The sequence below is a fragment of the Brachyistius frenatus genome, unplaced genomic scaffold (assembly GCF_029030835.1).
Source record: "Brachyistius frenatus isolate BFR_SWC_R1_liver_20210118 unplaced genomic scaffold, ASM2903083v1 Contig_41, whole genome shotgun sequence".
Taxonomy (NCBI): domain Eukaryota; kingdom Metazoa; phylum Chordata; class Actinopteri; family Embiotocidae; genus Brachyistius; species Brachyistius frenatus.
In genome coordinates, this window is record NW_027210640.1 from 2,930,336 (window position 1) to 2,943,532 (window position 13,197).

Consider the following 13,197-nt stretch of genomic DNA (forward strand, 5'->3'; position numbering starts at 1 on the left):
CCATGTGAAAGCTACGATACAAAGCGGCCTGTTTGTTAGATTTGATTTCAGCCAGCAGATAATGATCATGAGTGACCGAGCAGATATTAAGACAGACATATGGCAGAGGCATATTGGCTTCTGGTAAAACTGGTATTAACATAAAATGTTGTCAAATCGTATGTGCCTCAGAGTGACTGAAGAAATGCCTTCAGTGTATATGATGTGATTTTTCATGTTTTGCATGAATAACTGTGGTCGAACAAAAACCAAGAGGTGGGCAGCACTGACTTGTTAATACAGTATTCATTAAAAAAAAAAAAAAAAAAACATGTTTGTCTAAGCCCGATTTTAAGGACCTCTACACAAACGTGCACTATAAAGACTGCTGATCAATAATATTATGTTCCAGGAAACCCCATTTAATCCGATTATATTCTGCCCTGCTGTGAAATCAATATCATTCAGATAAATCAGTCATGCAGTACCCATTCGTCTTCACACTACAAGCTGTTCAAGGACAAGTGAAATCAAATGTGTCCTGCTGTGGTCGACCGAGAGTCTCTTCTGTCTTGAGGGTGTCAGAGACCGTCCCTCCATGTTTGACAGAAAGGCTTTTAAACTGCATTTGTAATTTCCCAATTTTCCAGCAGAGGGAGAAAGACAAGAGGCAACAATGCAGACTGACACACACACACACACACACACACACACACACACACACACACACACACACACACACACACACACACACACACACACACACACACACACACACACGTCAGATGCAGAAATCATGCAGCCAAAAATATCACACAATACTGACTTCAGCCTCCGATCGAGGAGAAACCCATCAGTGCTCTCCTAAAAATAATGCACATTGAGTGGTCTAGGAAAAATAACCAGTATACCTATAATGATTGTACTGAGATGTGGTCAGTGGTAGTCTCAGATTTGTATTGGTACCATCATATATAACCTATAATACAACTTCCATTCATGAAACTAAACACAGTCTTCCAATTCATGGTTACAGGACACACGAAGGCCGGTGGAGCCACCCCTGCAGGCCCGACACCTGGTCCACTGCTGCACACACTGACCCCATTAACATGCATGTAAAAAGCGACCAAAAATAGAGGAAACTGTTTATTGCCGAGCAGCATTTAATTCAGAACACAACGGCATGAGGCCAAATAACTGTAGGCTGGAGGTGATAGCAACAGTCAGTGCAACAGAAAGGTTACGACTCTTCACATTTAAAGAACACAATGAAACAGGTACACAGAGGAGTACAAAAAAAAAAAAAAAGTAGACAGATACTCATGTGTAAAGGTTGAAGATAATAAACACTGATTACTTGCACCCTGTGACACCCTGCTGTGGGCCACATTCGAGTTTGTCAACAACATGCAAATTGTTCCCTACAGAAATACATGGTATGTAGGCTATTTAAGTAGAATATCTCTTACATATCAAATGAAGATATATGCTTTTTTTTTTTTTTTCTTTTCCAGCCAGTTCCTTATATATTAAGGTCATAAATGTGCATATTTTTTGTAGAAATGTTGTCAGTCTGTTCGGTCCAGGTTTGAGACTGTATACAGACAGTCCGTAAACATTTTTACAGGAGAAAATATAGATATGTGCTGTTTGTCTGTCATCAAAGTTGAGCAAACAGCCCCTTTGAGTGCCCCTTTCTCCCATCAGGAGAGCCTATGACCAAATTTCATTGAAAATCCTGGCCGTTTCATGTTGCCTTGTCAAGAGTAAACATACGCAGGAGGTAGAACACAATTTAAAACATCAAATATGTAAAAGGAAAATTGCCCTTCACTTCAGCCCACATCAAATAAACCAATTGGTTATTGTTAATTTAAAATTCCAACAAATGGCACTGATTTGATCTCTCCACCAGGCGGAGACGGTTCTGGAAATTGCCATAGAAACAAAACAATAAAAAAAAAATACAGCTTGTCAAAATGTATTGTTGGCCGATAACAGAGTAAGACCCTGATTATCCATTATCTTAAATGATGTTCTACCAGGTACGTTTACCTTTTCACCAGTCTTAAAAGGCAGTTTAAAATAGCCGGTTATTAATGTACAGTCTTGGGGCGACGTGGCCTGGCATTCATTCCGACGCGGAGCGGCACACATCTGGGCTACAAACAGAGAAACCAACATTAACTTGAATGTCCGTGAAGCTTATGTGCTGGTCAAGTAGCCCTGCAGGTCTTTTCCCTTCGACTAGTGCACTTGAACTTCGTGTGGCAGCAGCTGGCAGCCGCTGTTGACATGGGTGAGGACTTTCTGTTTCAGCTGGGCCACTTGATCTCTCAGCAGGCTCGCCGTCGAGGCCAAGTCGGTGTTGTGGCTTTTTAGCGTTTTGACCTTGTCCTCCAGCCTGGAGATCCGCTCCAGTTTGCGTCTCCGACACTTGGTGGCTGCAATCCGGTTCCTGAGCCTCTTCCTCTCGGCTTTGATGCTCTCCTGTGAGTCCATGTCGATGGGAGACAGCGGCGGGCTGTCCCCGAAGCTCTGAACATCGGGGACCGTCTGAGGCTCCTCCTTCAGCGGCTGGACCCGAGAAAGCTCCTGCTGCGGAGGGGCTGCCCCCAAGTGATGTGACGGAGGAGGCGGGAAAGGGACCGTGTCCGTGGAGTAGTTGACAGTGGTTCCCAGCGGCCCGCTGCCGTAACTGTTCAGGTTTGTGTACACCGGTAGATCCGGCTGCAGGGTGACCGGGGCGATGTTCGCGCCGAGGTCCAGGTTGCCGTTGGACTGTCCGGCTCCGCTCAGCTGGTTCTGCTTGTGCAAGTCCTCCAGCGCCTTCACGAAGCCCTCGGCAAACTCCTGCTCGTCCGTCACCGTCTTCGGGTAGAGGAACTGCGAGCTGGTCGGCGTCGTGGTGACCATCCCGTTGGACTGGATGATTAGCCTCTCCAGCTCCGGCGAGGCCAGTTTGAGCAGCCCCAGGTCCGGGGAGCCGAGGATGCTCTCGGCGTCGCGGAGATGTGGTTTCAGGTCCGCGTCGTCCGCCAGGCTTAAATTAATATCCTTCTTCATCATTATTATTATTTTTTTTTTTCCGTGGGTTATAATGACGAGTTGTGCTGATCGACACTCCGTCAGTACGGTGCCCTGCCCATAACCTCACAAAAATAAACCGCCGTATGAAATATCTGCTGTTTAATGAATGTTTTAATACTTTTCGCGGACTACGCTGACTGCAGTCTGCTTTCCAGCTGGATCCGAATGCACGCCCGCGCGCACCGCCTCGAGCCTTTTCTAGGCTGGCACGTTCCATTATGTCACATCAGAGCGCGCGCATTGGGCAGAAATTACGTTTACGAGATTTTTTTTTTTTTTTTTTTTTTAATTTGAATAAAGGGATGAACCGAAAGGAGAGAGGTCTCACTCTCTGCCTTATTCCGGTTTCCGGCTGCGGTTCGAAAAAAAAAAAAAATACTGAATGTATTTCTTTCTCCTGGTAAAACTGTGATTCTAACATCGAATATGATTTGATTAAAGTCAGAGGAATGTTTTCTAAAACTTGAGTGGTTTTTTATTTTACATAAGGGAGGGGGTAGCCTATATAATGTTGGATTTTCCAAAAACTGACACTCCCATAAGTCTTTTGGCAAATGGTAACGGTAGAAACATTATAACAAAAATCTCTTTGCCCTCCATTATCACCAGAGGTAAAAAAAAAATTTCACTTTGGTGATCATTTTTTTGTGTGTGTGCAAATTACACTGTTATTCGTGGGGGATTAAAGGTCCAATATGTAAGATTTAAGTCCCATCCAGTCATACCAGTTTGTGCTTTTAGAGGCGATGGTGAGTGACTGTAACGACCAAGCCGGTTTCTTCTGGCTCCGAGTTTCATCAGTTTGGTGGAAATTTTATGTATTCTTGCCCTACTGATAATAAACCATTTATTTAAAAAAAATTTTTTTAAAAAAAATAGAAATGATGATAGTGAAGTTATATTTTATGTACCTTGTGGTATTACAATCTGGGACAGGCTGGGCCGAGCTGGTTTGCATGCGTGCGACATAATACAAAGACGTTTTTGACTTCATGTTAAAACTGCTCTTGTTAACATGGGACCTAACATTTGCTGCATTACCCCCCCCCCCCTCCGTCCGTCCGTCCGTCAAAACATAAGCTACCTATCTGAATCGAAATACATCGCGAGCCTCAAAAGTAAGACAGAAATGAACGCAAGATGAACTGCTGCTGTCAGGGGAACTTAATAACGGTGTATGTTTCCAGATATGGTCTATATGTATTTATTGTTTAGTCGTGGTTTTCTGGCAGCAACTCCAGACATAGCCGACAAAACAGTACGGTATATTACACGCGCATTACTTCAAGGGCCTTCTCAGGTTTAAAGGTGTAGCAGAGCTGTGCTGCTTATTCGCTCAGGTAACGTGAGTGAAAACACCAGTGGGGCTGGATCATGGGTGTGTAGTGGCTTTACAACAAGTGGTGTTATTTTTCTGGTGTGGTATAAATTGCCATCTCACATCTTTCAAAGTCCTTGGGTTTTTCCTTTATCTCGATGTTAATTGTTTCATAAAAGGGACGCTTTATTGTGGCTTGTGGTGGTCTTAGTGGGCTTTCCCAAAACTACAGAAATAACTAAATCCTTTTTCTTGTCAATCTCAAAAATGCATTTGACACAATATTTACTTTCATGTACGACAATTATGAAAACGATAATGTAATTCAGTGTCATTGAAATATGTTACACCTCAGTGTTAGACAGGCAACGCAAGATATAAACTTCAATCATACTCATTTTGTTATAGATGGTTGTGCTTCCTCCAGAACTACTGTGGAAATGTCTCTTTCTCCAGAGTTATTCATTTTCTCAATATATGATCTTTGGCACTGCCTCTGTCGCCATGGAGATGAGGGACAAACTACAAACAGAGAGGTGGTGCACTGAGGTTTGATGTCATGGTGAGTATCGACTGGTACACGTGTTGTTGTCTTTCTCGAGCAAATTAAATAAAGCCTGGAATGTTCGTCACCATCTTGTCCTCATTATGAATAACAAAGAAACTCCCTTCGAACAAACAACCTGTCAAATAAATACGGCACAAGCACAGTTATTGTGTAAGGTGAAAAGTGTTTGTGTTGTTTTCATTTTCTGTTCAATGTAAGAATGATAATAGATAACTGCAGTATATAATGGATGTGTCAGTTCGCATAACTCGGGACATGAACAGTGTGAGTCTCATTTTGCATCCGTGCTGTCAAAGTTGATGTTTTCTCAGAAAAGACTGCTTACTTCTGTTTTCTGCCATCAGCTAAGACGCTTGTATTTCTGGACACCAGAATTTGGAGAAGTTGGATCTGAAACTGGTTTGATTTCAACATTTCCTCTGTTTGACAGTTTTGGTTTAATCGGGTCTCACTGCCAACAACAAAATAGACAGAATGAAAAATCACAATTTGTGCATTTACATTTTCCCTTCTAGATTTTTCAATTTCCCTTTCTACTATTGAATTAATATCAATGTATTATCAATTTATAATTTCAGTATTTTAAATGTCCCTTTTTTTAATATTTATGATTTGATTAAGTAGAAAGACTTTTGAACACAACACAATGGAAGCTGTGTTTGTTTATGGTCTGTACGTATTGTTATGGTTTTTCATACTATCCCTGCTGCCACTTTCAATAGACTCGTTATGTTTGTTTGACCTGTACTCCCATAATTCAGGCACACTTCTGAGCACCTTTATAAAAACAATGTTGTGTACAATGACAATATGTGACATTTATTAATAAAGTGAGTTGTACTGAACATTGCTTAAGATACTTTTTTTTTTTTCCTTTAATGTGACAAACCTGTGTTTGGTTGCTTCCCTTTCCATGTGAACAGTCACTCTATTAAGCTTAACAATTAATTATCAATTTATATCCGAATGTATTTGGGACCAAATATAATGGAATAATGGCCCTTGTTTCTTTAATTACCAGTGCTGTGGCTTGGTAAGGGTTACGCAGAGGAGGTATGTGCGTCACAGGTAGGCCCCATCCATCACTGCAAAAGCTTTGTGCGGGTGGATCACATGATGGACCCTGTGATGTTAGATTTCTGAACGCTATGGCGGAAATGGAAGTGGAGAGGGGGGGGGAACCAACAGAAGAGATATTTTTGTCTAAAAGCTGTATATCAGGGTAGAGAGTGTGGGGGTGCTGAGCCTGCAGGCGGTAGCTGGAAAAGGATGTACGACTATCTCTCTCTCTCTCTCTCTCTCTCTCTCTCTCTCTCTCTCTCTCTCTCTCACTCTTTCATTTTCATTTCCCATCAATTTTCAACAAACTAATACAAAATATGAAAAAAAATTCCATTCCGCAAGAGTTAAACGTCGCATTTTTTTTTTTTTGACACTTAGGTTTTGCTGCTTCTCACCGTGATTGTTCATACAAGTAAATTTGGTCTTAAGATAACAACATAATCATCAGGTTTTGCAAGCCTCATGTGTAATCAAGGAATGGGAGCAGCGCAGTTAGCTGTAATTTGGTGAAACTTAGTCTGTCGACACAACAGGAACGGGGACGGTTCTGCTGCCGCATTGGTTTGAGAAGTGGGTTTTAGAAGTATCAGGGACATTTGGATTTTTATTTTTTAGTTATGGAAAAAAAAAATCTTGGTTGTTATTTAGTGTTGTGGTCTATTGTAACCACCACAACGCAGGTTCTGTCGTGAGAATTATTAAAGTACGTTGTACATTCTTCTCCAGTCGTGTTTCAAACAGCAGGCGTGAGTTTGATACTAAAAACTAAATACTTTGGAGTTACATTAAAGTCAAAGGCCGCTATAGCTAATTGATATTTTCTTTTTAAATATTATATTTCTCTAAACCTGTCTACAACTTACAGTGCACCAAAAAAATGGTGTGAAGCAATTACATCCTAAAAGTAAAAATCTACTTTTGATTTCATGTTTGATAATGGATAATTACTCCAAACCCAACACTACCATAATAATAAAAAAAAAACATTTAAATGTATCTTTATTCTGAAACTAGCAGACAATAACCGACCAAAATTGCACTTTTAGATATGAAGTATACAACTCCAGTTGCCACCAGAGAATGAAGCAACCCAGAATTCAAACAAAACAACTAACCAAATGATGCTCTTGTAAAAGATGAAGAGGTATTACACTGGATGTGAGAAAATGGTGGCCTGCTTCGGATGCCTTATGAAAAGTTAACAAAGTGATCATGAGGCATCCTTAGGGAAACCCGAATGTTTGTACCGAAGTTCATGGTGATATAAGCTGTTAGACTATTTTACTCTGAACCACAGGGTGTGCTGAGCAAGAAGCAGTGGCATTCCTTGACCTATGCTGATGGCATGACTCAAAACATGTGACACAGTGTTAAAGGTGAGGAACATTTATCTCAGCTGACTTTCAGATCAAGCTGATTAATGCAATACTGCCATAAATTGCACCATGTGCTGTTTGACGGGTAAGAAATTCGTTTAAAAACCTACTCCAGACTATTTTTGAAAAAAGTCTGGAATGGTAAAAGGGCTAAAGCATTAAAAAGTTCCCATGTTATATAGCAGAACAGGCTCGTAACTGACTTTGATTAACATTTCTCACATTACATAAAGTTTACAAGATAAACACACTCAGCTAATAGCCTTTTACAAGAATGTGTCATATCACTTCTAAACACTCTAAATTCTTTAACCACCGGCCAACATGAGGTAGTGACGTTAACTCGCGTCTCCGACAATCATTTTTATGACTGACTGTGAGTGAACGCTGCAAGTTAAGGCACAGCGTGATGAGGAGTCAGGAATGCTCGGCATCAGTTGGAATGATTCAACATGTGCCCAGAAGAAATCATGAGTGTTTTGGACTGTATTGAGCAACTTGTGATTGATGTGTGGTTTGTACTCAAAGCATTACATGTTATTAAATATGGAGAGTATAGCAGATAGAAATGAGACTACATCTTTGGTTCCAAGGAATTTTTTTTGAGACTCCGCTGTGAGGATTGAATGCTATCGAAGCTAAACACTTTGGCAAGCGAACATAGATGTAATTAAATAATGTACAACCTTGCCAGGTAATTCAAATTCAAAGCAATTCACCGAATAAATGACTGGTTTTGATCTGGGTCAAGAATGTAACAAAGCCTCAATGGTATTTATGTGACTCTGTGAGGTAATTGTCTTTAAACAGATGTCAAATAAACAATTATTTTTAAATCTCATTTCCTTTTTCAGAATTTCTTTTTCACACATGCCGGGTTCAGAGAAATATATTATATCAGTAGCAATGGTGCTGTGACCATTAAAATGAACTAAAGCTTGTGCTGTTAACTCAACCCAACTAAATTTAAAAATCTTAATACAAATTTAAATGATTAAAAATAATTTTCTGTGTTTTTAGAACAGCTTTGAAGCTATCAGCACATTATGATGAAAGTGCATGTTATATAGTTGAACATCATCTGCTTTCCTCCCACACAGATGTTAACAGTGGGGCACAATTTGTTTTACTTTTCCAAAGCTGTCATTCTAACATTCAAGTCCACTTCATAGCGACGTGCCGGGCACGTGGAGGGAAAATATAAGCCGGATTTGATCTTCTCATGCATGTTTTTTTTTTCATTCTTTATAACTATTTCTGTTACTTTTCTGTTTTGCAACATTATGAGGGTGGTCCACTGAATATTTGAAAATATGACAGCTGGCTTTTCAACTTTGAGTCTGGTTGTTTGGAACAACTATAAACACTGTAGCCCTCTGATGAGGCAGCCAAACCCCCAGTCACCATAAACACATAACTGGCTATATTCAACTAAAATACTTTTAAGAAAAAAGATCAGATCATGAAGTACATAAAATGTTAAGCGTAAAAAGGTTCTGTGTTTAAAAGGATGGGGATGCGATTTTGATTAAAAAAAGATTTTTGAGCTCACCTTCAGTAATTTAATGGCTACTTTGAGATTAAGATTTATTTGTTTAGCAGTATATGTTAAATGGTAATGAAATAAATAACAATCCTCACAAGTATAGAGACACATGTATTTGTTTGAGTCTCACTGATCTGCTCCAGTGGGCCTGATGACGTTGTTTCAAAGAATAGGTTAAGTTCCACACTCGGAGAGGATGTAGGAACCCCATGCATGAGAGTGTGTGCATTCGTGTGTGTAATGTTGGTTTGGTATGTGCAAAACACACCTGTGCCGACACAAACACACGCTGACAATTTCAAACCACAAAACCTCAGCAGGCCTACACCTTTTGGTTGTACATTAGGTGTTGTTGAAAAGTAGACAAAAGCACGTGATATTTGATTACTATTTTTTTCCACAGCATGTTACTGTTTCAGTCTAATGCATATTTTATGGTGTGAGGGAATACTGCAGTCTAACATGACCCCATATTTATAGTCTTTGTGTCATATTTACTATAACCTCTCACTGGACCAGCTGAAGTCATTTAGTAAGCTGCTATAAACAAAGTTACATTACTACTTCTGTTAAGACGGTTAATTACAATTCATTTTTAAGTTAAATCTTTTTAAGACTGAACCATTTAGTTTTCCATTTTTGCTGCTGCAACCTCAATCAGTACTACAGAATCCATAACATTTTTATCTTCCTTTTCTAGTAGAAAACCAAGGCCTCACAACACTACTTTTCTCTGTCACTATGTACCGAGTAACAGTGGGATGAAAAGTGCCTCATTTCCTCAAATGGAGATTTCCATTCATTTTCCAGCTCATATTTGAAACTGAAAAATGTAAATTCTGGTGACAGAGGATTTCTTTCTGCCTCATTGCAACTGAATGCTTGATTTGTTTGTTAAATGTTACCACAAAGACATACTTTCAAATTGATAGCCACTGGTTTTGCCATTTATATACTTCATATCTTGGCTGTGTTAAAAGACAACTGAGGCCTTTGCAGTGAATATGGGAACTCATCAGCTTGATCTACCACAACCGAATAGAAACTGCTGCTGCTGCTGCTCAGCGGTGCCGTGGCTCAGTGCTTGATAACTGCCACCTCACAGCAAGAAAGCATTGGTTTTGCATATTGGCCCTGACGCTTCATGTGCTTCCTTGCCTAATGTGGGTTTCCACTACGTCCCCAGATTTCCTCCACCGTCTACAGACATGTAAGTCAAGTGAGTTGAATGCTCTCTCGTCTGGCATACACAGATGTATCATACTGCATCACATGTGACGTGGGATCTGTGAAACGTGCAAGCTGAAGCATTTAATGGTGTACCCTTGGGATCAACCCTAGGACCACTGTTTTTCATAGCCAAATAAGAGGAGTGGACCAGCCTTCTACAGGCCAAATCAACGACCCGATCATCCGGGATAGCGCACGGAAGGCGATGTTTCGCACTGCATGAGGCAAATGGTGGTCACACCAGATACCAGCTGTTTTTCTGCCAGTCAGTGTTAAATTGGGCCCGTATGGTTTTCTGTAATCCTGCCGACAAACAAACGGCATCACAGACATAACTTCCCTGTCGGAGGCAAGATCACTCAGAACCACCCGTCTCTCCTCACAAGCAAAACCAACCATTAAAATGCAATGGGCTGCCCAAGTGCCAGCCTATTGGTACATCACCCACTGGTTTGCGAACTGAAGCCTCAATTCTCACATTTTGTTCGTCGCCATCTTTATTTTGGAGACAGAAGTATAGTTGCAGAGAGAAGTTGAAACTACATTTCTACTCGTTGTGATGCACTGCCGGTTTTTACCGGGTAACACAGCGAGCAAACAAGGCGGGCTGAGCTTACCGTCGACGCAGTCTTCACGTCTTCCTTTCACCACGAATGCTGCCGTGTCAAGTGACGTCAAACCTGCTTCTTGGAGCTTTTAAAAGCTTCTGACTTTCCGAGTGCGATATTTCCAGATCGACGGGCGTTTCGGTGCATCTCTTCTATTTCCCATTTGGTGGAAGTAATATTAGAAAAAAAAAGAAAAAAAAAGTCATTTTTATTATGTCGCGTTATAATTAGTTCATAATATATATTATATAATATCAGTAGGCCTATATCATTACTTTCTGCCCGTGCACTGATGCTGTGTTATTTAGAGCCCACTTATCGCCGTTTTATTTCACAGGTATGTATAATTTTTACTCAGCACTTGTATTTGTTACAAACCACTGATATGTGACGTTAACAAGCTACCTAACCTTTTACCCAGCAACAGTTGTTAGCTAGCTATCTTTAACCTCTTGCCCTAAGTTGTAATTAAAATCCTTAACATGCTCTGCATATGTCTGTTTGAACTAGGCACCAAAATATATATATATATACTGTATGTATATATGTGTTGAATGCACCATATTCGCCAACAATACATGCGTGTACTGTGTGTAATGTATGTATGCAACATACATCACATGTAATAGTTTTACTTTCATGCCATTTGTAAATTTACCTATCACTATAATCTGAAATATTGTGTAGCATATTTCTTAGCACTGCTTTTATGCTTTGCAACTCTGTGCCATCTTGGATAAAACTGCGCTGAAAATGACTCAAAACTGTTATACTGTGATTAAAATCAGCTCAGTTCATCCAGCGTACCTACAAAAACCCAATGAGAGGGAATGGAGGGGAGCTACATTGACCTTTTTTTGTTATAAAAAAAAAACTCTTCATGTTTTATGGCCACAGCACCTCTTATGTTTAATTCCTTTGAATGTGCTGTTCACAAAAGCATTTTGATGAGGTTGTCTGCCTGCTAATTGACCATATACGCAGCAACCATGCAACAGCTATTGATAACATTACCAGTAGTTGTTACTGTTATTGGGAAATTAAAAAACTAAAAGTAAACCATGATTTGATGAGCTCAAGCTTACTTTGGCCCAGTTTAGCTCCTAAGCATATGTACCAGCTTCTGTTGATACATTCGACCACATTAGATAACACACCTTGTAAAGAAGCCAAAGGACTTCAGGAGATAAGTATGGGTTTGCTGTGGCTGTTTTCATTCACTATATTTTCAGCATCCACACATTCTTGATCTGAAGCCGTGTGCGTGTTATCTTTTTTGAATTTGCATTAGCCCACTCGGCTTTCTTTTCTCTTCACATCACTTTGTCAGTTCTGCTTCCAAAAACCACAATACAGCATCAGCAGCACGGTCTGGCTGCTGGTTTTCAAAATGACCAGTCAGTAGCCTGTGGGCGATGTCACACTGTCTTCCTTCTCTGTTATCTTTCCTGGCACACCAAGCAGACAACTATTTAGTTGAAGTGCCCTTGAGAAAAAAACATGGACTCTTTACCAGTACCAGAGGTTGGTTCTCCTTCTTTGACTGTGAGCAGAGTGAGAGATGTGGGATATATTCTTTTGGTAAAACAATAGCTCAGATAAAACAGCACAGATACTAAAACAAGACTCCTCTAAATCTTAAATTCTGTCATCTCAACCCAAGAGAGAAAATATGCCTTGGAAGGAACAGCATTTCTGAGAGATGAATGGAGAGAGAGAGAGAGAGAGAGAGAGAGAGAGAGAGAGAGAGAGAGAGAGAGAGAGAGAGAGAGAGAGAGAGAGAGAGAGAGAGAGAGATATGCAGAGCGTCTGGAGAGATGTTTCCTGGCAGGCTGGGATTAGATGCGCTTCCATAAATATGTTGGGCAGCTTGGTATACTTTGTGCCCACTGGTAAAAATAGGCCTTCTTCCCAAGGGAAGTGATGACGTCTGCAGCCTGCCTGCATCACCAGCCACAAGGCGGCTTCATCCGCGTACTGGAAAAGCAGACGCAAAGTGTGTGTGTGTGTGTGTGTGTGTGTGTGTGTGTGTGTGTGTGTGTGTGTGTGTGTGTGTGTGTGTGTGTGTGTGTGTGTGTGTGTGTGGGTCGGTGGCGGGGAGCATCTGTGATCACCATGGCAACACATGCAGAGTGACGCAGGTAAAGGCAATAGAAAGGAAGAGAGGTAGTGATTGGCTGGCAACTGCAGTGGTGTGTGTGTGTGTGTGGAAGAGATGTGTGGGTGGTAAGGAAGAGGAGGAGGACTCAGTAGCCCAGCTCTGAGATTAGCCCCCGCACCCCCGACACACTGAGACACACACACACACAGTCCAAGCCTGTTTGCACGGTCAACAATTCAGCCTCGCAATGAGACGATGTGATTTAGCACGCTTCTTGAGCCGTCACTTCAAAGGCAGTGGAAAATAGTGTTATTTT

At 40.8% G+C, this 13,197-nt stretch overlaps 1 protein-coding gene across 1 annotated transcript; it reads right to left on the reverse strand.

Moving 5' to 3' along the window:
• Nucleotides 1-1,115: 1,115 nt before the first annotated feature.
• Nucleotides 1,116-3,245, reverse strand: LOC138623087 (transcription factor JunD-like). The gene has a single exon (XM_069702375.1). It carries the CDS (start codon nucleotides 3,049-3,051, stop codon nucleotides 2,230-2,232), a length of 822 nt encoding a protein of 273 aa, XP_069558476.1. The 5' UTR covers nucleotides 3,052-3,245; the 3' UTR covers nucleotides 1,116-2,229.
• Nucleotides 3,246-13,197: the final 9,952 nt, after the last annotated feature.

What these genes read in the sequence shown, in the direction of transcription:
- LOC138623087 (XM_069702375.1), bottom strand. Translation starts at nt 3,051, where the DNA reads ATGATGAAGAAGGATATTAATTTAAGCCTGGCGGACGACGCGGACCTG.